Source organism: Drosophila suzukii, chromosome 2L (genome assembly GCF_043229965.1).
Source record: "Drosophila suzukii chromosome 2L, CBGP_Dsuzu_IsoJpt1.0, whole genome shotgun sequence".
NCBI lineage: Eukaryota > Metazoa > Arthropoda > Insecta > Diptera > Drosophilidae > Drosophila > Drosophila suzukii.
In genome coordinates this window covers 8,200,673-8,226,620 of record NC_092080.1, presented here as the reverse complement: position 1 = coordinate 8,226,620, position 25,948 = coordinate 8,200,673, and the positions used below count along the sequence as shown (strand labels likewise).

The window sequence follows — 25,948 nt, the reverse complement described above, 5'->3', positions numbered from 1 at the left end:
ACTTTAATTCCCTATAAATCTAACTATTTTTAGTAATGTTTCCTGGAGAACACCTATCCTATAAATAAGTATATTTAAATTTTATGTTTTGGATTAAGAATGTAGAATTAAGATGTTTGTCCCTACATACTGTACAATGGATGCCCTAAGCTAAAAATAGGATCTTAGAAGATATTTAAAATTAGAAGAGATACAATTTTTTATTCTTGATAGTTTCTCTCAGTGCACTGTCTTCCCAACATTCTGTGCATGTCTGTGTGTGCCTGCTCCAAATATGGGAGCAGAGACAAAATGGAATCGCCGTCGTTGTTGTTGCTGCGGCGATTGAATCCGATCCGTTTGAAAGAGTTGATGTTGAGTTGGCTGGGAACGCGCTTCAATACGAATTGGGTCAACTGGCGCATTTTTGGCCCGAAGAAGAAGAAGCATAGGAAGCCAAATGGGGGTGGGAAAAAGGGGTTGGGAGTGGGCCAGGCTAACGGTTAATGTTATTGCGACTTTGCCATTTATCGCCGGCCATTGTTCGCCACCAACTGAGATTTCCAGCCAACTTGAAGTTGCTTTTGCTTTTGCTTTGCTTTTGGGCTACTTGCTGTGAGGCAGAAAGTCAAGTCGTTTGACTTGGCTTTACGACCCATTGTAACGATAGATGGTGAAGAAGAAGCTGTTGAAAACATAAAACCAGATCGGGAATTAGCTTCTTCACTGCGCTTTTGACCCAAGTGGCAAATGCAAATCATCTCTAATTGTTCATCTCTTTGCCGAAGAAGTCATTGCTGCACAGTAATTGACAAGATATGGTGTTCAATTTATTTATTGCACAAATGCCTGAAAGGACAAGATTTACTTTTGCTGACAGAAACATAAAATCATAGACCTAAGCAGGAGTGCCATTGACAAATTAAATTAATTTACTCATGTGGAAGGGCAAACAATTGAGTGTGATATACAAAAAGACTGCTGTCCTAGCCAATTGCATGCGAAAAATAGATTTTATAATAAAATCAACATTTTAAATCTTAATCAGAGTCAACAAAACAGTTTCAAAAACTCATTTAAAAAAGTATTAAGGAAAACTCCAACGCAGTCCAGGCTGGAAAACCGCATAATCAAGTTTTAATTATGCATAAATTGTTCGCACACACTTCCAGCAGCTTTATCAGACACTTGCATAATTATACAAAGTTTCTCTATGACTTACTTTCCATTCGGCAAATCCTGTTTGATATTAAAAATTCGCCCAAGACAAAGAAACATTTGAGGCAAACTCAAACAGTGAGGAAAACTTGAGCAGTTTCTGAGGCAAGTAGAAGAAATGAAAATGACAAGGAGAAGTTCCTGTTCTGTTCGCTTTTACTCTCTTTTTGTTTTACCAGCAGACATTGTCTTGTTGAGAAATTGCGCATATTTCCGTTTCCGTTTCCTGCATAAAAGCGAGTATATGTGTGTGAGTGTGAGTCTGTCTGGACGTTTTTGCCAACTCTTTTTGCGACCTGAGCTGCAATTTTGGCTGCCTTCCTGTCGCTTGATGTCTGCGCATAAATTAAAGGCATACTTTAAACAGAATAACCGCATGGCATATAAATGAAACTTTACGAATTTCAATTTGTAATGAAATATTTGCCGTAACCATGAGTTATTTGCTCAAAAATTTATTTATATCTTCTCAACTTTAAACCGGTTGTCCGACATCATGAAGCTTATAATCTGATGACAGCAAAAACCTGACACTTTTTAATATTTTTCGATATTGGGCGGAGACTTTTTTGGCCGTTCGGCATTTGATATTGATGAAATTTAGCTTGCCATTGGTAAAAAATTTGTTATTTTTGATGGCCACACAAATGGGTAAATATATATATATATGTGATGAGGGGATGAGGAATAGGGGTGTACAGCTTTCAGGCAGTTCAATCAACATGGTTGACGTTTGCTGTAAAAACCTTTCAAACGCATCTCGCAGATAACCAGGGATTTTCGACATTTTTCATGATACCCTGTTGGTCACAGGGTTACATCAAATGGGACTTAAACAATGATAAACTATGAATATAAAATTTTATATCAAAATAAAACTATTGTTGAAAGGGAACAAAATTAAAAAAGGAAATTCTTTTAATTTTATATAGTTTATATATTAGCTATGTTAAAGGGTATTTCCTTAAACGACACCTTTAATTTCCACCCTCCTTGATTTTTTCTTTTATTAGACTTTACTATCCGTGTGAATTTTTACCAATATGTGGCATCCTGTTGACTGACTGCCGACTGATTGCGTATACGCGATGTGACAGTTTGCTGAAAATATGTTGCGCATACGCCCAGTCTACCGCCACTACATACAATCCCTATCAGCAATAGTTGAACTGGATGCGCCGGAATGTGTACCCGGTCTGTCTGCCCGAATCAAACCGAATGTGATTTTTAATTCTACAATTTTTGACATTTGCGTTTGCATTTAAATTAGATTTTACGAGGCCACAAACATTGACTACCAACCAATTTGAGGGCTGTCGATTGAGGGAAAATGGTTTGCGTTTGCAGGCATGACAAATGGGAATTCTACCCCCAAACTATCGCACAGAATGGGCTGAATTTTTGGTTTTCTTGTAGAGGTAATCAAAACAGTTTCCCACTTCAGTGGCATAAATCTGTGTGTTCTTGGCCTTCTTACCACTAATTGAAACATTAATTTTGGTCAAATGTCTCAATCGGATTGAGAACAATCACAATTTGCTAGACATTGTCTTGGCTGCTCGCCCAAGGCTTTCCCACTTTTGGTTGATTCAACTTAATTGCATCATCTTCACTCACACACCGCAATCATTTTGCATCTTTGTTTGCTGCCGCTGGTTCCAAAAACAAGGGGAAAAAATAAAAACAACAGAAGCAGCTTCATAAAATTAAACTTAACCGTGTTGATGATGTTCATTAAATGAACGTAATCATAATAACTGCCCGGGCAGCAAATATTAAACACAAAATGGTGTAAAAATTAATAAAGCCCTAATAGCTGTGAAGCATTTTTTCGCAGCCACAAAACGAAGCTTGAGTAAAACGCATTTCGTATTTACCCACACCTACCTAATAATTCATAATTTAAATCGTTACTGCGGAGTTTACCGGAGATTGAGTAACCTAATATTAGCATCTATAATTAATAACATTATTTTTTTTATGTTCAAGTAATTTTGATTTACCCCAGTGACTGCCATAATATTTCGTTAAATGAATTAAAGGATGGTAAAATATTTTCTGTTAAAAATGTTACAACAAATGTAGCTTTTTATGTCAATTTCATTTCCTGAAACAGTTTACCATATTTCCCAGTAAACTCCTTAAACTAACTGCTCCGAAAACACCAGGCTCTGAATTTTCCATCAACTCTTTATATAATTTTGTATTCCACTTAACAAGCTCATTCTGTTCAGTTCACATTTTGTTTATTTGAAATTTTCCGGAAAGGAGAAAAATTCATTGAGAGAACTGCTTCTAAATTCGAACATTTTCACACAAAATGACTTTCACCTACAAGGAACTTATAGACGTGGCCATTGGCTCCCCGGAATCGGGACATGTTAACTTCTACGCACTGCACGTATTGCTCACGTGCTTTGCCCAGCGATTGGAGGTCCTGGATGAGGTCGTCGAGCAGGAGGACTATATGGCGGCTAATGTGCGCTTGCAAAGCAGTTTATGTGAGTAGAGAAAGGACTCATACAACCACTTTTCACAGTAGTTTGCAAGATATTATTATATATTTTTAAAAAGGGATTAGATCTTAAATTTTATAATTATTGGTTATGTGAATAGATTTTTCTAGACTTAAAGTAATAATTTATTATAGTATACCAACAGCAAAAATAAATTAACATACTAGTTTTAACAAAACATTTAATATGAATATTTTTGTATTATTTCCTAGTGACCTTGAATAACACCTCGAAGTTTCGACTATTTGCTGGCGCGGATGCCGAAGAAGGAGCCGCTGCTGAGCCGGCGGATGAGGCACCAGCTGAGGAGGCAGAAGCTCCACCACCACCTCCGCCCGCTGAAGAGGCCCCTGAGACACCTGCTGCCCCAGAGGAAGCTGCTCCTGAGGAGCCTGCTCCGGCAGAACCAGCTCCGCCCGAATCCGCTCCGGCGGAAACTGGAGGGGCTACGCCAGAAGCAGTGGCTTCCACCCACGAGCCTACTCCGGCTCCCACTCCAGCTGAACCTCCGGCAGCTGAAACAGGATCAGCTAAAGTCCAAATGGAGCAGTCAGCCGAGGCCAAGGCAGAAGATTTGGTCCCACAGGCTTCGCGGGTCTCCTCCAGATCCTCCACTCGCGAAAAGTCCAGAGTGGATGGTTCGCTAACCAACAATCTAACGCGTCTGGAAAGACGTCTCTCCAAGATCGAATTGCAAAAGGAACAGGCCGCCATGGAGATGCAACAGTTTGCTAGCAATCTTACCGGCCAACTGAAGATCACCATGGAGCAGGTGAACAATGTGACCCATTTGCTAATCGATCGCAAACCGAATCCGCAAAGGATAAAGATACTTCGTCACATAGCCAAGCAATTGAGGGTTCTGATGGGAACGACCGGGGATGAGGTTTCGGTTAGTTGGTCCAGTGGTGAGATTGTGGGGGCCGAGGAGGAGGAGTGCCTGGAGGAGGAGGAGGTCCAGGAGGAGTCCAGTGCACCCACCGAAGTGGAGAAGCCCGAGGAGGAAGAGGAACTTGGCCTGGAACAGCCCCTTTGCTATTCCCCTGAGAAAATGCTAAATGAGCTACTGGATCTAAAGTCACAGTTTTGTGCCCTCACCAATAAGGTTAATGAGCTGGCAGCTGCCCTACTAAAACAGGACTCCCAGAGACTCATGGACATGATGAAGGATCTAGGGGAAACAGTTAGGGATATCAAGCTCTATATGGCCAGCAACAAGGAGGTGACCAGTGGCATGATGATTCGTCTCAATGATTGCGTGAGTCAGATACAAAACTTGAAAAAATCTGCTGCCCATTTGGATGAGGTGAAGATCGATAAGACAGAGGTGGAACTCCTGCTGGCCGAGAAGGTGGACTTCCAGCAATTGGCCACTAAGGTATCATTGGAACAACTCGAGGAGTACAAAGCCAGATTGGAGCAGATGTTCTGCGAAGTGCGCCACATTGTGAGTTTGAATGAGAAGAATGTCCTGCAGATTATAGACAATCTGCGTATGACCTTGGGCATTGACGCTTTGGAGTTGAGTTTGAAGGACTTCCGGGAGATGATCGAGCGGCGGGTGCAGATGATAGCCGAGGCATTGCAGAAGTACATGGAGATGACCAATGATGATTGTGCTGCGGCTGCTGGGAGGGTCAAGGTCATGCAGGATTTGGCCTGTCTGGCGTGCGATACTACATGTGTGATGCGAACTGTGGAACGATCAAAGGTACCCTCTTTGCCGAATGCCAAGGGCTCCACCGGTCTGGGACCCATTGTCACCTATGAGTTGGGTCAGATCCGCAAGTCGGGCATTATGGGTTACTATCGGAAGGACGAGTTCCCCCACTCGACGAGTGCCTGGACCAAAGGTGCCTCCGGTGTTCCCATGGTCAAGTGCACTCCGCGTCATGCGGGCGGAAGTCACACCACCCACACCGCCGACGAGCACATGCAGAAGGTCGTGCTCTCCAAGAAGAACACTGGATGGACATAGATTCTTACCCTACATACTAATTATCTCATTACTTTTTGGTAACTAAACAAAATTAAAGAGATTGCTGTGCTAAAATCAGTAATTTGTCTTTTTATTGGAGCTTAAAATTAGACTAAAAGGGGACAGATTTTAATCTTCTTAAGAGTGTATTTTTAGGAAGAAGATTTAAAAACATTTCCCAATTTATACATGCCACTTGAATTAGGCTTTCAATTGATAGCCACCATGAACATTTGAGCTTAAATATAATTTATTGCATTTTGCTAATTGAAATTTATTCAATCAATTTGACAATGAATTTTCATTAAATTTTTCATGGCTGGCATATTTTTGGTTGATATTAATTTCTATTCAATAAAAAAAAAATTTTAAAGCCTTTATAATACTGTTAATATTTCAGAAATATTTTATTTCTGTAAAGTAGGCATTATATATGTTTTATAAGTCATCCTGCCAATTGCAGCTTACACAACTCTTACAAAATTGACGACAAAAGATTTCCCTTGTAAAATAATGAATATGCACAGATTCCTTTGCTCTAGATCCCATCATCACATATTTTAATCTCGGAACACACAAGAACACTACACTTTAGTATTCATTGCATCACCGTGTAATTCCATAAGAGAATTAAATAAAATATGTTGACTGTAAGCGATTTATGTTAATGGACTTTTTGGCCAAGAGCATTAATTTTCAAGTTTCCATGGCTGTGTGCGACACTTTGGAATTATCATTGATTGCACTTTTTACTGTGAGGTTTTAATTGACGCAGTTACCTACAGCCAATGTGTGCATATATGCGAGGAAATATATTTTAAAACATTTATTTTCGCTTTGCGGCTCATTTAAATTTGGCTCGCATTGCAGCATTCGAAGCGTGCTTGTGGCAGGGATTGATAAACATTTTTTATTGTTCACATCGGGTGTGAGTTTGTTTCTGCTTCCGATTCTGGGCTAAAAATGAATGACTTGAATGGACTGCTAGGGATCGTTTTAATGGGCTAACGATTAAATGCATAAAATTGCCATAAATTGAAACAAGCTAACGGTTACAAAACATGACAGGAATAAATATAAATACATTTCTGGCCCAGCTTGGTTAAAGGTTATTGGCAGGAATGTAAAAAAAAGGACACCGCAAATATGGCAAAACTGTCATCTGCCCTTTATTCAAATGTTAACAACAAGGGCGGACTTCCTTCAGCATAAATTTTAAATTATTCAGCATATTAGTCAGATGCCATTTACATTTTGAACATGAATAATTGAATTGAAAATATTTAAACAGCATTGCTATGATGCAAGAATTTATGTTTAATTTTATTTAATTTTTTCTTCATGAAAAGTATATTTACTCTTTAAATCGTTTTAAAAGTAGTATAAATTAACATGCCTTTTAAGAACATTAATATAAAACCATTTGACTGCTGAAAACAACTTTCATTTGATGTTTTTAGTTCCCTTAAATGGTAAAAACAAGTGCTTGGCAGTAAGGCCACATAAGTGTACGCGCAAATTAATTAGAGGCTGCAATGTGAGCAGAATGAGAAAGAGAGACAACGGCAACGAAATTTTAATGAAAACAGGTCAGTGCATAAATTGCAAGTAAAACGGGCGAAGCCGGAAGGCGAAATGTAAACAGAAATGGACTAAGTTTGCCAAATGGCAGAAAAAACAGCGAATAGCAGCATTACACAGCGAAAAAACCATTTTGTAAGAGAAAATATAACTAGATTCCCTGGCGCAGTGTGACCTTGCATAGTGACGGAAATCCTTTCCAGCCGCATGGTCACTCTGCAACTTTATATGCTTTAAAAGCAATTTATATTTTAGAGCATTTGGTTTCCTAAATGATTTAAACATTCATTTTGTGCATCGATGACAGACGTCTTAGACAAAAGCGGCAATAACGTCAACTGGAACTCCATGAATTGTGCAATGGACACCGCAGATGGCGAGAAAGGCAAAAAAGGCAAACAGAGAGAAAAACAAAGACGTCGGACAAATAAATTAAAATGCAAATTTAAACGAAAATGTGTAAACAGTAAACACTTCAGATTGGGGTCTGAGTGCAAGGCTAAGACGGAAGTCTCTCGATCTCGACATCGTGGAAAGCAAAAGCCAAAAATCAAATCGCGGAAATGACCCAAAAAAGTGGCAGACACCGCGCCGGTAAAAAAAAAAGCATGGGAAGAGAAGAAGATGCGCCATTGTTGTCGCTCTTTGAAGGTCACACTTGGAGTGGGCGGAAAATATGGGCGGTGTCTGGGGGCTGGGGAAAGTGTTGAGCTTGAGCCAAATTGTTGAGCCAATTTCCACGTCTCACTTACCCCATAACCAACTTAGATTGCGGCACTCTGTTATCTTTGTGCGATTTCCCAAGTTCCAATAACTTTAAAACTTTACAGACATACCTATAAAGAAAAGAAGTGATTTTTAGTGATTAACATTAATAGTGAATAATAATAACTTTTTGATTTGCTATTTAAAAAATCTAAATACAGTAGGCCACGCCGGAAAATTATTTATGGCATGAGGGGTTGTATAGAAATTCTGGGTAGAGTGGAAAATATGTTGCCCGCATTTCCATTTTGCGGTTTTTACCCTCCCCACAACCAAAAAAAGACCGGCAACAGGAAAAGTTTTGCGACAAAATTCCGGCATTTCTACACAAAGCCCGATAGAAAAGTTCTTTTGTAACTAAATCGTGATAAACAAATAAAAAATAAAAGACAACTAATTTGTGCAAAATGTTTGTGGTTAACCTAGGGAAAAAAGTCAAATATTTGTAATGGAGAAGTTTGCATTGAATCGGTCACAGGACTGTAAATAAAATACTTCTTTAATGCATTACTTTGATATAACATCGAGTATTGACATGACAAAAACGAAACCAAATAGAAGTCAACTTTTCAATTTCCTTTTGTGTAAAAGTTAAATCATCAGCTCAACTTAAATTTTTGTTTCATTTATTGAGGGAAAAGTAAATATACATTTTTAGGACTTCACACATCATGTGTTGAAAAACAAAATAGAAAATTGAATTGAATCAAACCAATCTAATGAACAGAAATTCAAAGTTGGCTGGTAAAAAATGTAATCAATATCGCAGCTCAGCAGGCAGGCTTACATAAGCAAACACAAACACTCTCCCGTATGCGAAATCGTTTCCATTTCAAAATAGCCAAATGATGTTTAAGTTGGAATTCAATTTGAAGGCAATAGAACGTGGAGAAAGGTTTTCCATCAGAGCCAGCCGAGAATGGAAGTCAAAATGAATTATTGCTCTTGGGCCAAACTCATTTTGGGCTTTTATGTGCGTATGTGTGCGAGTGTGTTAAATAAACATAAGAGTACCAAAAAAAAAAGTAGAAAAGAAAGGCATTTGAGGCATTATCTTGGCTGCTATTTTCAACTTTTTTGTGGCCTAAAGTAAAATGACTTGGGGCTAAAGACGAAATAGCCTTGAACTGCACAGTTTGACGCAGCTGAGAAACATTTTACTTGAGGTCTGCTTGTATTTTCTGCAAAATGTTGTTTTGTTTTCTTGCCAATATATTTCGTTTTATACGAACTCTTACCTAAGCAATCGATTGATATATGATTTATGACGAGGTTGTGGATAAAATCTTAAATTAAATGTACAAAAACAAAATCGATTGTTTTTTTATCTTTACATTTTATTACTTTCATTTAAAGATTACCTAAGGAAACATGACCTGCATTCTGGTTTATACAAATTGGACTGCATTCCTTAAAAATTTCTAAAATATTTTTACCCGCCTTGTAGTTAAACTCGTAGGTCCATTAAATCCTTATTTATTTGTATATTTTTAACACAAAGATATACAAACGAGAGGCATTTTTGTGGCTGTTGCTCTGCTGTTATGACTTGTTTGGGTATTTTTCTGGTCTGAGGGACATTTGCATAAACCGCAAAATCTGCTTGTTTTGAATTAGCATTTTTTGTTGTTGATGCTGATGTTTATTTTTCTTCTTTTTTCGGGTGTTCAGGTCCGGCCAATAATTTCTTTGGCTTTGGGCTCCTCATCTCTGGTGTTTTGTCTGGCCTTTGGGCGGTTTAAAAAAATATATATTTCAACGAGCTAACTTAAAGGTTTTTTTTTTGTTATATTTTTATGTGAGCCACCACAAAAGTGATATATTCGTGGATTTAAATCTGTGTTTTTTTTGTTATTTTTTCAGGCTGAAACCTGCTGCTGGGCAAGTGCAGATAAAACGAGAGGCGAAGTTGGGGGAAGTCTTCCAGCTGGCATCTTGAATATTTATCTTTATTAGCCATTCACTCATGCGTGACTCAAAAAACGAGCACACAAAACTTTTGCCAGCATGCAAAAATTAGATAGGGGCGGGCCACGCCCACATCTCACGCAGACAATAGGCAACTTAATAAGTTATCAATCAAATTTCGTCAATCGTTTCGGGTCAAAGCAATCAATTTGCGTGATAAAGTCAAATGCCTGAACAGGATCCGGTGAGAGATATCTTTCATCTGCCACGCCCTTTTGTACCCACGCCCTTTTGGCCCCTTTTCCCTTTCAAACATTTTGGCCACAGTTTCTGTTCAATCCTCTCTTGGCCATCAGTTTTTGGCATTGTTTGTCTGACAGTTGTAAAGTGATTTGCTACGTGAATTGGGCGATGCCTTTGGGATCTAGGGAGAAAGGGGTTATTTTCGGTTGGAGATGAAGGTTACAAGCGCTAGAATTGGAAAATATGATTTGTATACATTAAGAGATTTGCTGTCAGCTCATGGACAACCAAAGATGATTTATATTGATGTAGGGAATGTGACAGAAGATGCATTATTTGGGCATTGGTCGAGCTATATGCAAAACAGAATAAATGAATAAGTTATTGGATGCTGTAGTTTGGTGTTGGTCTAATTAGATCCCTGGGGGAATCATGCTTTCAGTTTGTAAACTTTACAGTACGAGTATTCGTAATTCATGTATGGTGACAACGTTAAGCCAATCGATAGAAACTAAGTGCACATCATCTGCATAAAACATAATTACAAGCAAGAAGCTTACAATTTAGTAGTAAATGTAGAATCTGCAAACTTATTGGCTTATCGTAGAGAATTTGAACAAATAACAACAAATTAAGCAAAAGTAAAAAACAATTCCCAAAGAAAAAATACAAATTTAATTAAGCCGCAAAAACCGATTAAAACGTTGACCAGAAACCAAAAAAGCTACAAAATGGCACGAATTCCGGTATGTGATGCTAATGCTTAGAAATAAGATGGGGCTTTAGATGGTTAAGATGCTGGTCAGCTTTGATGACGAACCGAAATGATGTGGGTAGATCATAAGAAATAGGTAAGTACACTAAGGTTCAGATTTTTAGGGCCAATATATAAAATTATTAGTAAACTTAAAACTTTTTAAACAAATTTTCAAAATGTGGAATCAGTTTTTATGAGTTTGACAATACTTTATAAAGAAATATTATGTGAACGCAAAAAAATCAATATATGATAGACTATGGTTATCGAAAAAATCGATTCATTTTCCAAAGCCTATCGATTTATTTGGTTTTTAGCACATTCCGGATCAAAACAAATGAAAGTGGCCAGTTTTCTATTAATCCTAAAGTTATGGCTCTCAGTGTACCCGAAAATATTTCGAGGAAGCGCTTAAAACTTGAGTTTTCAAATTTTTTATCGATTGAATCACTAGACAAAGCCAAGGTCAGCATCTTTGACAACTAATCAATATAAGACTGTTGAGGCATCAACGAAAACGGCAAATAAATTATGCTGCCCGTTGAGTGGAACCTCTTGAGAGGGAAACTTAAGCGACTCTCGTGTATCTTGAAGATGCCAAGACGATGAAGATATGGATGGGAATGGGATTTTGAGGCGGGTTATAAAGATGGGAGACCGGGTCAAGTGTGACCAGCCAAGTGAGTTGTAAACAAATGTGCATACCTTGTCGCTTATGCTTATGATAAGTAGCATAGTGGGATTGATGTTGCCCAATGGGCTGGGCTCCAGTTCCTATTATTTTCGGGTTCCCCACCATATCTATCCGTTCATCATCCCAACTCTTTTTTATTCCATCTTGGTCGGCGCCCTGTCCCCAAGCAAATAAACTTAAGTGCATTGGCTCGTAAGCTTCAGCTCCACTTGAGTGCTTGTTAAATGTAAAGTATATATGTACGTAGAAATTTTAGAGTTGGGAATGCGTTCGGGTTCATTTGTTGGGGAAGCTGTTGTATTTTGGTCTGTCTAGCAGTTCCTAAATTGCTTCTGAAGTGCGTAAGAGTGTACATCGATGTAAGTGTCATTGATGACACACAAATTGAGCGAAGTGAGCAAGGAAACAAATTGAGCGAATGTAAGGACAAGGAAATTAAATTATTATTTGGAATTACGAGTAATATAAGAGGCTATATTAATAATTATTGAAGATTATTATTACTAACATTTTGTTTCACTTATATGCAACTTGAATCTTGATTTTAGCACCTCTGTTATTTTCACCTGTGCATTTAGATATGAAAAACTAGTGCAATTTGTACTTGCATGTCCCAAATCACTTTCTTTAATCTGCAAACTCTCCCATCATTTGCCGCACTTATGTCGGATCATTAGTGCAAAGTATTTCTTTTATCTGGCGATCAAAGAAATTAACTAATTTGCTGGCATTTGTGCGGCAGAGCACTGTGAGATTGCCATTGCCATTGACATTGAAAGTCGTGCCAAATGTTAATTAAGTTCATCAGCAACGTAAAAATAATAACCCAATAAAAAAAGCGAGTGAGCTCGCACAATGAAGACATCAAAAAGCATTACAAAAATGTAACAGCAAAATAAAAAGAAGATGCGAAGTCAGTGAAAATAGCAGAAATACAAAGCGGAGCAGATGGACAGACTCTTGACTTCACTTTTGCTCTTTATTTTCTTGCTTTACTTTTGTTTTTACCGCCGCGGCTTGAAGATGAAAGCAAAATTTCACTGAATGTCAGTGAAATGTACTAAAGTGAACTGAAAATGAACTGCGTTGATCCAGCGATGAACTGCCATGAACCAAAAAATGAACCAAAGTAAGCCGCAATTACGCTGAATAACAGTATTTTCATATTTATGGTACCATTTTGCAACATTTTTTCGTTGTTTTTGCTGCTGCTGGTGCTGCTGCTGTAATGACAGTGCAATTTATGATAATTTCTGGCCAAGGCCACCGTGCAATAAACATAAATTCCAGCTAAGAGCCAACATTTAAAACATGGAAAAAAGTGCAGAAAAGAGCATAAAACAAAGCTGGCAAGTCAAGAAGAGGTCAATAGCGTTGATAAATGTCCATGCCTTTGGGGCCAAACTAGGTAAATGTAAACGTACAAATTTTCTCGATGTCAAATTATATTGAAACTAATAAATTTGACAGGCCATAACGAGCTTTCTGTTGGGCGGAGACCTATACAAAAATTGACTTGTAAATGGTTCATTTTGGTTTTTTATTTTCATGGTTTCGTTTTCGTCTTGTTGTGGTTCAGTTTATTGTGTGAAACAAGTGAAAGTGTCAACGCCAGGGAAAATGATAAATGACTGAAGGAATATGCTGGGAAATGGGGGAACCGAGGGTGCAGATAGATATAGTACCGGGGAATACAAAGAGTGAGAGGGGAAAAAGAGGTTTCGGTCCAATGCGGCGTATACGTTATTTATGTCCTGGACAAAAAACTGCAGAGGGAAATTGCGTTATGCAAGGACTTTCACTAGCTAACAAGTACATGGCGTTTTGACGCAGTAAAATTTTTAAAATCGTATTAAAATAAACAATTTCTAGTTCAGGTTTAAATTTTATTCACACCTTAAAAAATTTAAAATGTATTTAATATAAATATATCCCTCTCACTATAGCTACAATTAACACCAAACTTAAGTTTACGGATCATTAAGAAGAAAGTTTCTCAAACGTTTGGGGGCTTTGCCTAAATCTTTTAGTTTCCAAAAGCCAACACTTGCCTTAATAGTTATGAATGGCCTACTGGCGACCCATAAAGGAATCCTGTCGCGTTTTCACTGGGGTCACACATTGTAATAAAGTAAATACGCCAAAAGGGACGGGGCTGCAAGAGGGTCCTTATCTAGGACTAGAGCACGGGTGCCCAGATAACCCAGCCACAAAACTCATGGCGTACGCGTGCTCAGAATAATGAATAGAGTTTCGAGGATATAGTTAGTGGGTTAAGGGGGAGGCTGGGTTAACTGGAGAGGGAAATTATTTGCCAACAGTTGTCAGTCTGAAGTGGAACACACTCGTGCAAAGGTAACTTAAATGCAAAATAAAATCCTTATAATACCTCACGAACATTTAACCTTGGTAAATCCCATTTGTACAATATAAAATGTATAATTATGCTACGCACTTGCCGCTGAGTAGGTGGAATGCGACTTTATAATTTGCAGATCCTCTTTTTGCACTTTGTCGACATTTTCAAGTGCTAATTTTTGCGGCCAACTTTGTGTGGCCATTCACAATTCTTAGAGAAAGTTTAACAAAAATCTCTTAAAAGCAAATCGTTGTGAAGGTGCTAAAGCTTCGCCCTGAAATGTTTGCTCAGCAGATTCGCGAGGTGAAACGAAATGAAATCTATTCAGCGTAAAAATGTCTTGTTAATGAACATCGCAGTAAAAGATCTTTGAAAAGATCTTTGGTTGTCAACTGGCAGACGACATGTCTTCAAAGAGATTTCACTAATTTGATTGGCAAATGAAGGCTTTGCTCAAGGAAAGTGTTTAGAAAAGGTTAAGAGAGGCCAGCTGCAACATTGTATTAATAATTAAGTTAGATATTATCCGATATTTAAATTTAAAAAAAGGTTTCTTATCTACGTTTTATAAAAGATTGTGTGAACTTTATAAAATATATACAATTTTAATTGCGTTTAAAAAAGAAACGAAATGTGATCTCTTTATTTCCATCAACTATTTTCTCACCTGAATAATTTGTAGATAAAAAAGTCATAATAAATATGGGAACATGAATTTCAGAGCAATGCGTTGGCCCTTAACCAAAAGACCCAACTTAGGCCTAACGCCGAGTCTTTGACCCGATCTCTGGCGGCGTTAACAAACAACTCCCCCCTTTTTGAGTACACCCTCTCGTTGGCAATCAAAAGCATCGTTTGTTTTGGACTCATAGACTCTTCAACTAAGCGAGATGGTACAATGAACTTTGCTAGACTGAGCTGAGTGGGAGATTTGGTGGGGGTTTTGGGTGGAGGAGCGGTAAGGCTTGTCGACTTGTGTAATGCAAGGCAAGCAGAAACATCACAGAGGAAAAAGGGGGGTAAAAGGGCGAAAACGCGAACAGGGCAAGCCTGCACTGAGAAAAATAATCATTATAAATAAAAAGACCATGCAAATACCATTTATAGATTTGGCTAAAGTTCAAAAAATGTATTTCAAGGAGTAAGAGTGACCAGGCGTACGAGAAGAGCTAAGCAAAACAGATATGGTAAGTAAGTGTGACCAAAGTCTAATTTGAGTGTTGCTAAATCTCTGACTTACAGGTTGCTTATTTTTTTATACTTCTTAAAAGGGAACGTTAATATTTTTCCCAGAACTATGTTTTGTATTCACTAATTGACTCCATTTTTTAGCCAAGTGTTCCGGCAGCTTCTTCTTTTTGCTGCGTCGACTGCGGCTGTTTGCATTTAAATTTTTCACATTCAATTCATTTGAGGCTCGGCACTGCACACAAAAAAAATTGCAGTAGCAGCAGTAGAAGAAGAAAACAGCAAACAAAGTTACAAAGGCAAAAGGGTAACGAGTGGGGAAGCGGGCTGAGACAGGGGGCCAAGTTAAATGCTGCAAAAATGAAGCTAATACTTATGTTGCAACTAGGGCTACTCCGACCCCTCGAACGCCCCCTTTTCATATGTCTGAATCCCTCACCTGCAATGACTTGCGGGCTTCACATCATCATCATCATCATCATACTTTTTTCATTTGCCTGTTACCTATTGTTTACGCCCTCCGGTGTATTGTGTGGGCGTGGCAAACACATGAGAATTCAACGGCCCAGCTAAAGTGTGTGTGTTTTGTTTGTGCGTGTTCCCATTTTATTCATTTCGCTAGCTTGCTCTTTTGTGAAAGATGGGGCTGCTCTGGCTCCCCTTGCGGTCGTTTGAAGACTCCAAATGGTCCATCAGAATCATTTTCAGGGAGCCAATGAAAATTGTCTACATGAATTAATGACCAAAGGTGAGTCTCAGGTAAGTTTAGGGAGTAGTTAGAGTGACCAGAGGCAAGATAGAAGCAGATTATGAAAATGGAAGGCAACAAAGTAATTAAGTGGAAATGGATACAAAAAAAGACTAAATTGACAACGGTTTGAGTGTGACCATAATATAGAACTTCAAGGAACCAGTGTGACCGTAAGGTAATATTTTAGGGAGTGTCGTTGGAAACGGGCATTCATGAATAAAGCTATGTTTGTGTTAACAAATCCTCTTAGTTAAGCCATTACGCCATGAACTCTTTTTTTTCTGGCTAGAAATTGAAACATTTCTCCTCTTGCTTTTACAGAGAGTTTGGGGTTTTTGTCCCCCTTTTTTTTGCCAGATCTCTTATTTTCTGCACCTGAGAGTGAGCAGAGTACCGTACACTCTGCAACTGGCTAACAAGCCAACTATGTGTAGCTAACGTTCAAATGGGCACACACAGAGACAACAAGAACAACAACTGCAGCTACAGCAATGTCAGCAGAATTGGAATCAGGATGAGGAGAATAGTCGGACTCCCACTTTTGGCCGAAAACCCCCTTTGCAGCTTGGCTCTATTTCAGCGGCAGAATGGCCATGTGTATGTGCATAGAGGAGGCCACAACGGTAAATCATCACAGACACTCTCAAACACACACAGAGCTGCATACACTCAACTGGCAAACACACGCAAACCTCGCGGTTTGATGACGACAAAACTCGCCAGCTGCCACCGACTATCCCCATCACCTTTACATGCTCTTCGGCACAGTTCAATGTTTATTTATACCAAGAGAAAAAAGGGGCAAAAAGGAAACTACGAACCACAAATACTCTTCCAAAGAGTTTTACACCAATTTTTATAAAATTAGTGATTATGACAACTTTAATGAATTTTTAATTTAAATGAACAACTCAGAAATGTATATGTAAAAGTGCAAGGTTTGGTACAGTTTCAAAAAGCAAATCAAGAAAGATTTTCCATTTTTCACAAATTTGGTGTGACCAGAGTTGTATTTGAGTATGCTTTTAAATAATATTTGCAGTTTAGAAGAATTGTATGGGTATATAGCATCTATCAAATGTAAAGTGTAAGTGTAACGTGTTACTTTTAAATATAAAAGAAAACTTATTAAATAAAGTGTTCAGATTCCGTCAAACATTCGTATTTAGACAAGAAAATTTAAATTCCACCCAGATAAAGTTATCATTTTAGTGCCTTAGCTGCCCCTCGAAGTGCTCCTTTGGACCCACTTGAGCCCGGCTCTCCATCAAAATCATAATACTCCGGCCACTCAAGGCCATCAAACGAAAGAGACGGCCGAGTGGGAGCGGGATGGGGCGAAATTGTGGCAGAAAGAGAGGGGGTTAAAAAGAAAACAGTTCGATTGAATGTCTTTTGTATGTGGGTCAGCTGTGCAGTCGACGTCGGCTGAGGCAGCGACTGTGGCCGAGAACGGTTAAGCAAACAAGTGAGTGGAACTTGGGTGGACAAGTGCCGGTGCCCATGGTCCCGAAAAGGGGGCGGCGGGCGCAGGAGGGCGTGGCCGTTGGGGGAAACTTGTTTTTAATCGTTGTCAATGGCCAAAACGTCCAGTATCCCGTTCGCTGACTGCGGCTTCTGTGGAAGTTCAGGAAGAGAACACATGGAGAAACTCTATTTGCTGTCCAAATAATCAAGACAAATTACATACTTCACAGCATATTACTAATTTAATTAAATTAAAAAAGTTTAAATGTTTGTCAGAAAAACTTAGTATAACTTTATAATGAGTATTCTAAAATTAGTATTGTCGAAATTAGGTGTAATTGTACATTTTTTTTAAAGCTGTAGATCCTTTTTTTCAGCTACCCATGAATTATAAAACTGAATACATGTAAGTTATCCAAAAATTATTTTAGTGTTATGGGTCCCTAAGTATATAAAATTTGTTTTATAGATTAAAATATTTTTGGGTTATATCTTTTTTAATTCCCAAGAAATGAAGAAACTAAATACTAAAATAAAAGATATCTAAACTATGATCCTTAATAAGTCCTTTGAAAATTGGGTGAAGTGTGCGAATTTTAAAAGTGGAGAATGATCCCCAACTAAGTGTTTCTCTCGGTGTATTCGCATAAGAAATAAAAAGATTTTAAGAGGTGGATGAGAGGGGCAATGGGATTTCTCTGGCTATTTGCAGGCCAATTTTCAGGCTGCTGCAGTTGGGGACTTGTTTTCCGTGGCTCAAACAGGTTGCACTGTTAGTTGCACTGATTTCGTTTGCTGGCTGATCGCCGTAAATCAAAGATTGTCCCTGTCCCCCTCCGAATGGCTCATGTCAAATGGAATAATTACACAAGTGGCACAATTTTTTGCCCCCCATTTCGCGAGTGAAAGATATCGATGGCGATAAATGTGCCGGCTCTAATATAGCTGTATTTAGTAACATGAATCACTAACTGCTATCGTTTACGCTTAGTTATACCCCATCCATACACATAAACTTTTAATAGTGACTGCACACACACTCTCCGGTTTGTTTTGGGAATTTTTTACTTTTATTTCTTTATTTTTTAGTGCCTTGCTTTTGTATTTCCAAATGATTGCCTGCAATTTAGTTCGTGCTCGTCGATTTCGGTCTTTATTTTTTCGGCTCCCCTTGCATTTGATTTTGGTATAGTTTGTTTTTTTCGTTTTTCCATGGTATTTAATACGCATGACTTCAGCTTGAATTTTCGTAGCTTTGGCTTTGTTATTTATTTACGAGTATGTTGTAACTCCTGTCGCATTTGTATTAAGTGTTGGAAGCCCTTTTGGTGTTGATTGGATTATGTAAAAAAGGTTGGATGGAGAAAATAAATTCAAAACAGACCCATAGGGAAAATAACCAAGTTTATCAACAAAATTGGATTTAAACTTATAATAATGATAACAGAATAAGTAAATAACTTGGCATGTTTAGAAATGTTTTATTTTAACACACTTTTTTATGATGGTGTTTTATAGTTTTACACTTAACAACATTTATTCAATTACTGTGCCCAATAATTTAAGTTGTAAACAGCTCATCAGATCCTCAAACTTTGTATAAGTTCTTCTGATTTATTTACAGAACATTGAAACTATTTTAGATACAATTGTATGTAGCACACGTTTCTCTAATTCCTAACATTGTTTATTCCTCGCCTGTTGTCCATTTCAATTGCTCCTTAATGAGTGCCATATAAATTGCATTCCCCCAGCTCATTTCGTTCCGGAATATGTATGCCCCTGGGGTCCCCGATGGCCCAAATACACAGAAATAAGTGCAGTCGGCTTGCAGGTTCCAAATGCCCCAACTTCCCCAGACAGGCAAACAGGCCAACTAGGTTTATACATTCGACTTGCGTTTGCAATGGCTGTACAAACTGTACAAGTCAATTGAAATTGGAATCGGAGAATGAAGCCAAGTTGAAAAACGGTCTCAAATAGGCATATAAACATCGGCAAATTGCCAATGGAGTAAACGGCGGCACGGAATCTCATCTCAGTTACCGCATCATCAAACATCATTATTATGTCTTGGCCGAGTCAAAGAGAAGAAAACCCGAATCTCAAGCAAAAAAAAAACAACGAGTCAATCGAGTTGGGGAATTGGATAGCTCTTTAGCTTCGAGCAACTGACCAACAAACAAGTTGAAAACGTTGCTGGGAAGCGTAACTAAATGCCGAAAAATACCGAAAATCAAAAAGCGTGGCAACAACGCTTCACGAAAACATCGGTGGCATCCAACACTCGTGGCCATTAACGGTTAATCTGGGCTCTTCAGCAATTTACGGGCCATACGCCATACGCGCCGGTCGAATCTGCCAATCCGTGTCACATACCAAACTATATTACTTATGTGCGTGCCCCATTACACTCGACAAAAGAAAAGGAAAGAGGCGAAAATTGGTGGGAAAATCGAAAGCATTTCGAATGGATTTTTTCAGGTCCATTTGTGGAAGTTGATTTCGAACAGATCGATACAGGTTATGAGAAAAAAATGATAATGGGACAAATCAAAATTGCTAGATGACACAGGTTATAAGAAAAACATGTTAGTATGCCAAATAAAATTTCCAAGATGGTGTAGTACAATTATACTTAAGTCATTTCATGAAAAAATTATTTTCTTTAATGTTTTTTAAGTTATGTAGAATAGTATTTAATCCAGTGGCGGATCTAAAAATTTGGACTAAAGTACACATCACATATATTTTTTAACCCGAGTGGGGGGATCCATCCCCTATATCTCCCCATGTATCCGCGCATGACACAATTATAACTTTTATATGAGATAAAAAATTCGAATAAAATGTTTTTAAATGACATGAAAATATCTATCTAAATGTATTTAATAGTATTTCATAAAAGTATGTTGACCACTTGTAATCCGGAAAAATTTTTTTTACATTTAAAAAAATGTTTAAGTACCTAATTTCTTCCAGTGTAGTGTAGCACAGCCCATATTCGAATCAGAACCCCCAAGTGCCATTCCGCACTGACATGACCTGACCTTCTGGCGGCATTCCTCTGGCAATTAGCCGCGTTTATGGCTCTGTTTTGTTGCCAGTTTGCCCGGTTGTCGTTGACGCAGCTTCTGTTGTTGTTCTGCAGTTAAATGTTGCATGCCACATTTGGCACACATGACAAGCGACATGTGTTTCTGATATGCCAATAGCCAATGGACATTTCCGGCCCCTTATTCCGCCACGCCCCCCTGCGGCTGGGCGAACCATTATGGCTAATTAATGAATTTCGCACTGGCTTTTCCGCAGGACTTTTCCCCGACATCCCGTCATCGTCGCCGCCTTAATTGGTTATTTATTTTGTTTTATGCGCAATTTTAGTGTTTCATTTGTGTGTTGATCAAATGTTTCTAATTTTAATTTGGTTTCCCTCTTGGGTTTCTCGCTTTTTTCGCCATCTTAGCAGGGTCATTGGGCTAAATATTAATGGTCCAGCTTAATGGGTCATTTGAGAGAAGTTCGTAAAAGTGACACACACACTCGTAATTAGTTGAAATCTCTTTGGGATCGCAGTGGGTCAAAGTTTGGGTCAATGTGGAGATTGTGTCTACATTTTGGTTTAAAGTTAATGGACTTGTTTAGAGGGTTTACCTGTTATGTTTGGTATTTTTGTTGGCCTGTTTAAAGAAATTTACCTAGAAAGAGAAGAAAATAATGAAAACAAAATTAGTAAGAATATTAAAAACCTAAATCTTTATGACTAAACCCATATTTTTGGTTCGCAAATTGTTTAGCAAAATTTTCCTTTAATTTAAAAACGTAAACAATACTCTGCTATGCTAACGAAAATCTACAATTGTTCTATAAATTTTAAAACGAACCCAAAATTTACATAAAAATTGCCTTAGTCGTTCAAGCGTTTTTCACTTCCATCAAAAAGTCCAAATTGAAATTTCCATCTCTGGCTCAAAATGGCAACAACAATGAAAACAATTTGACGTTGCATAACACTTAATGACAAAAGGGTAAGAGTTTTCTCCGTCAGAAGAAAGCTACCGGCATATGGCAAAAACAAAAAAAAATGAATAAATTTTTCGTGCAATATGCATATTAAATTCAATAAATTTCCTACACAGAAAGCAGGCAGGGGAAAAGCAGAAGGCAGGGGCGGCGTTGAAAGGGGGGCAGACAAGCTGCCGACAGTGAGCTATGGCTAAGGGATATGCACAAGGATAGCAGCTTTCAAATTGATAGACATCTATATGTAGCGAAGGGGGAAAGGCGATAGATGCTTCTAGTGGGTTGCGACTTACTAAGCTGCTCTGCACAGGGAATAAAAATCAGGAATTGGGTACTTAAAATATCCATTTCGGAAGTTGATTGTCAGAATGATTGCGTTATAAAAATTGAAATATAAAATGTTAGCTTGCTTTAAACTTGCAGAAAACACTATCAGGGCAAGGAACTTTGGGATAAAGATTTAAGTAGACGTTTACAACTTGATAAAATGGTTTTTTTTAATTTATAAAAATGTTAAAAGCTTTAAAGTTGTTACACAAAAGTATTTTTTGTAGTTTTATTTAAGAATATCTGTGAGACTCACAATAAATGTTATTAAAAAAGTAATTTCTCACACTTAAAAGTAACTCTCTTTAAATTTTTTTATGACTGAATAAGAAAGTGTTTGCATTGCTAACTATATTTATTTGGTCTTCTAAGTATTCTTTTTTTTCGAGTGTTCGATTGTCAAACACTTTTGCTCTTTTGGCCGAGCGACAAAGTTTATTTAGCCCTTGACTTGGGAATTTTTAGAATTTTTTCCTGCCCCTCTCTCGTCCTTGAAGGAAAACCAACTAAAAAAAGAAGACACTCAAGAAAGGTGAGTGCCACTATGTCGGTGAACCAAAAGGAAATATGATGATGGGCACTAAAAATAGTTGAAGCAAATGGTTGATTTCTGCATTTCCATGGAACCAATAATCATTAACAATCCTGTGGCTAATAATAGAGCTGCCAAAGTCGCTGCCACGCCCACGCCTCAATTTAAGGTATAACGAATTACCAACTCCTGTTCTCCTTCGCAAAAATTCGCGAAACATTTAATTAAATAACAAAGAGCAAAGGGGTAAAAATCTGGATGCGCATTCATTGCTTTGTGTGCCCCGCGTTTCCGATTGCTTTGCGCTGTGCGAAAATAGTTCCGACTCGAAAATTGCAAAATTCAAAATAACAAATTGCATCGCCTGGTAGTGTCCTCCAAAACCAGGGGAATCGGGACTTCTGGCCCCCTTCATTTCCGACTTGATTCTGTTGTTTTTATTGCCTTTCAATAGCTGCGCTGCGGTCGTCAACTTTTGCCGATTGGCAGGCGGCAACCGCAATTGGTTCTGCTGCTGCTGTTGCTGCTGAATGTTGCTGCTGTATATTGCTGCTGTCGCCGCGATGTTGCTGCTGTTCAAAGCTGCGACTGGACGATAGTCTCTCTCTACCCCCTTCCCAAAAAAAAAAGAGGGGAATCAAATAGAAAACGGCCAGCGAAACAAAGCAACTCCTCTTGGTGCCAGGGGCGTCGTTAGCGAAAATTTATAACATAGAAAAGGCAAGCCGGCGATAACATTTCTGCGGCGGACTGGAAAGGGTTTCGATGGGCGGCGAAATCCCAATCAATGGCCAATGTGAGGTGCAGGAAATGGGTTCTTTGCCCGATCATCTGCTGGGGATTCGGTTGTGACTACAGATTTGCTAGGGTATTTAAATGGGCGGAAGAAGCAGCAGCAGTTTAATTAAAGGTCTCATTTATTAAATCTTTTCCCATATCTAATCGATTAAAACTCTCCTCGCTTAGTTATTTATTCATTAAAATGTTGTTATATAATTTCCAATTAAAGTTTTTGGTTATATTTTCCATAATCATGTTTTACCATTGCTAAATTTTAATTTTGAATAAAAGTTTGGTCAATTTAATCATGCTTAAAAATGTACTTAATATTCTGGCAATTTATTTTTAAAGGCATGTAATAATACCTGTTAAAAAAATGGTTTTAAAATATCGAAATATTATATAACCAATTTATATGGCAGATGATGGTCTTCTATGAGCTGAGATATAGAAAAAAAAATATAATCTACTTCTTGGGTCAAACTTTTTCTAATGTTTGATTAGTGGGAGTACAAATTTTTGGAGCTTCAGTACCTAATTTGCTTTATGCACTGAATATTTCGGTAGCTCTACAAAGCACTAATGTGAAAAATTCATTGGACCTTTTAGGGCCTCTTCTAGTAAGCCCCTCACTTCAAACTCCCCGGATTGCACTCCATAAAGGGCTTAAATACACGTTTGCTTAGGCACTCGTACACTCGTATATGTGAGAATTCGCTCCTCTATCTTTCTATTGTGCAATCATAAATCAAAGCGCCCAGTTGCCGCCCACTTTTGATGTCCGTTGTAATCCGGGGCTTAACATTCTCCACACTGTGCTGGGAGTTTTGCTTTTGCACATGTGAAGGCGGCGACCGAATCCGAGTTTCCAGCCCCGAAAATTCTGACAACGGCTTAGAGTCTCTATGGTTGGGTCTTCGTTGGTCTTTGGTCTGAACCGCGAATGCAATTAAATAGAATATATCGCCGCCTCACAAGGTCGCCTGCGCCCTGTCGCCCAGTTCCTGTGGTTGCACACACTCCCCACCCTTTTAGTCTTTTAGCCTGGCCAAAACTGAAACTCAGCCGACTGGCAATAACTCAAGGGAGTTCCTGCTGCTGCTGGACGTAGTATTTTTTCTCATATTTTTTTTCGGCCGCTTGTTAAGTAATTTTGTTAATAGCTGCACCAGCAGCAACGGCTTCAATAAATCTTTTTGTGCGGCTGCCACAATTCGTTGCACATTTCATGCTCTCTTTGCCAGTGCCTCTTGGGCTATAACTATTAAATGGAAACTAGTTCACTCCACTCTAGAAGGCTCAATCGAGTGCCAGCACCTCCCACAAGGCATAAACCCAAGAGAAAAAAAAATAAAACGAAATAAAACAAGCGGCAAATATCTGAAATAAAATACAACTAAAATCGCTGCACGCATACGAGCGACTGCGAAAGACTAAATTACTCTCCACTGACTTTCACCAATTTTTAGCAAGCTTCGATTGCTAAAGAAAAAAAAAATAAACTGGCAACCAGACTGCAAATAACAATACTACAAATTATAACTTTGTCTTGCCAGCCCAGAATAAACACAACAGAGGGAAAAATAACAAGTGCAACGGGCTGCCTAATTGCTCTACTCTATTTGGAGAGAGTTGTTTGATTTTCATAAAAAAAGGCTGGACACAGAAAAAGAGTGAGAGTAAAGGTGATGTATTACATTTTCTATTTTTCAGTATTTAGCTCGCCATCGACTCGTGGCAGTCTTCGAAATCACGATCATCTTTGATCCCTGACTTGAAAACGTGGTCTGGTCATCTCTACTTTACTTTTTCCTTATAACATGTACGTAGTATCGTGAAAAACTATTCGCACGATTGAATTTTAGAAGAAAGCAATAGAGCGAACTATGATGACTTTTAAAGGTGTCGAAAAAAGTATGGTATAATAGCCGATTTCTTATATAAATTTAAGATTAAAAGTTTTTTTCCGACTTGATATAGGATTTAATATATAAGGTATAAAAAAGAACACCTACATTTTTTTGATAGAAAAAATATTCTTTAAAAATATTTTAAGTTTTTCTAAAATCTTAGTAAGAGTAGAAAAGAGTTCCATATTTTTTTGATAAGACTTTAGATTTCTCCCTTTCTTCTCTCACTAATTGCATATCCGATATTACAGAAATAATATGCGATTTTTCATTTGAATTTCGGAAGTTTTTTTTTGACTTGATATAGGACTTGATGTAATAAAGAAATAACTGAATTTCTATTGGTATAAATAATATTATTGCAAAATATTTGAATTTTCCTAAATTTTAGCAAGAGTATTAAAGAGTTCCATATTTTTTTGATAAAATTTTAATTTTATCCTTTCTTCCTCTCACTAATTGCATTTCATAACTTTGTATCTCCGCTGTCTCTATTTTTTAACCCATTGCTATTTTTCCAGTTACTGACCCCTGTCCGTCTAGTTGTCCAAAAGGCTTTTTGTTGACCCACTGACGCTGACAAAATTCACTAATTTTCAGTGGCGGAAACGGATTTTGAGTTGCTTTTGTTTTCGCTGTTGTTTTTTGAGTTGATTGCTGCGATTACTGGCTGTCACCCTTTTTTTTGTAGTTGTGTGCCTGCCGCTGTCGTAATTTACACCTGTTGCACCTGCTGCAAACACTAGGTGCACACAAAAGTTTACACAAATTTTCAGGCCAGCATAGGCCAACTGTCGCGGTCTCGCAGACCTGAGTCTTGGCTAAATGGAATTTAATTATAAAATAATTACACGCTCATTTGTTGGCTTTGCTTTAATTGTTTGACGTTTGCTTAATTTGCCTCATTAGAAACTATGTTTTGTGGTTTTTTTTCGCTGCTGCTGTTTTCAGCGATTTGCCATTTGGGTCAGT

General features: G+C 38.1%; 2 protein-coding genes across 2 annotated transcripts in view; one reads left to right on the top strand and one right to left on the bottom strand.

The window, feature by feature from the left end:
- The window catches only part of haf (leucine-rich repeat and fibronectin type-III domain-containing protein hattifattener), a 58,123-nt gene that overhangs the window by 21,723 nt on the left and 10,452 nt on the right, over window positions 1-25,948 (bottom strand). The gene's annotated exons all lie outside the window — the stretch shown is intronic.
- On the top strand, window positions 3,325-5,730 carry nis (no individualized sperm). Its single transcript, XM_017087445.4, has 2 exons — window positions 3,325-3,698; window positions 3,926-5,730. Exons 1-2 carry the CDS (start codon window positions 3,518-3,520, stop codon window positions 5,689-5,691), a joined length of 1,947 nt encoding a protein of 648 aa, XP_016942934.3. The 5' UTR covers window positions 3,325-3,517; the 3' UTR covers window positions 5,692-5,730.

What these genes read in the sequence shown, in the direction of transcription:
- nis (XM_017087445.4), top strand. Translation starts at nt 3,518, where the DNA reads ATGACTTTCACCTACAAGGAACTTATAGACGTGGCCATTGGCTCCCCG. An exon ending in GCGCTTGCAAAGCAGTTTAT is followed by an intron (nt 3,699 to 3,925) that starts GTGAGTAGAGAA and finishes ATTATTTCCTAG; the next exon opens with TGACCTTGAATAACACCTCG.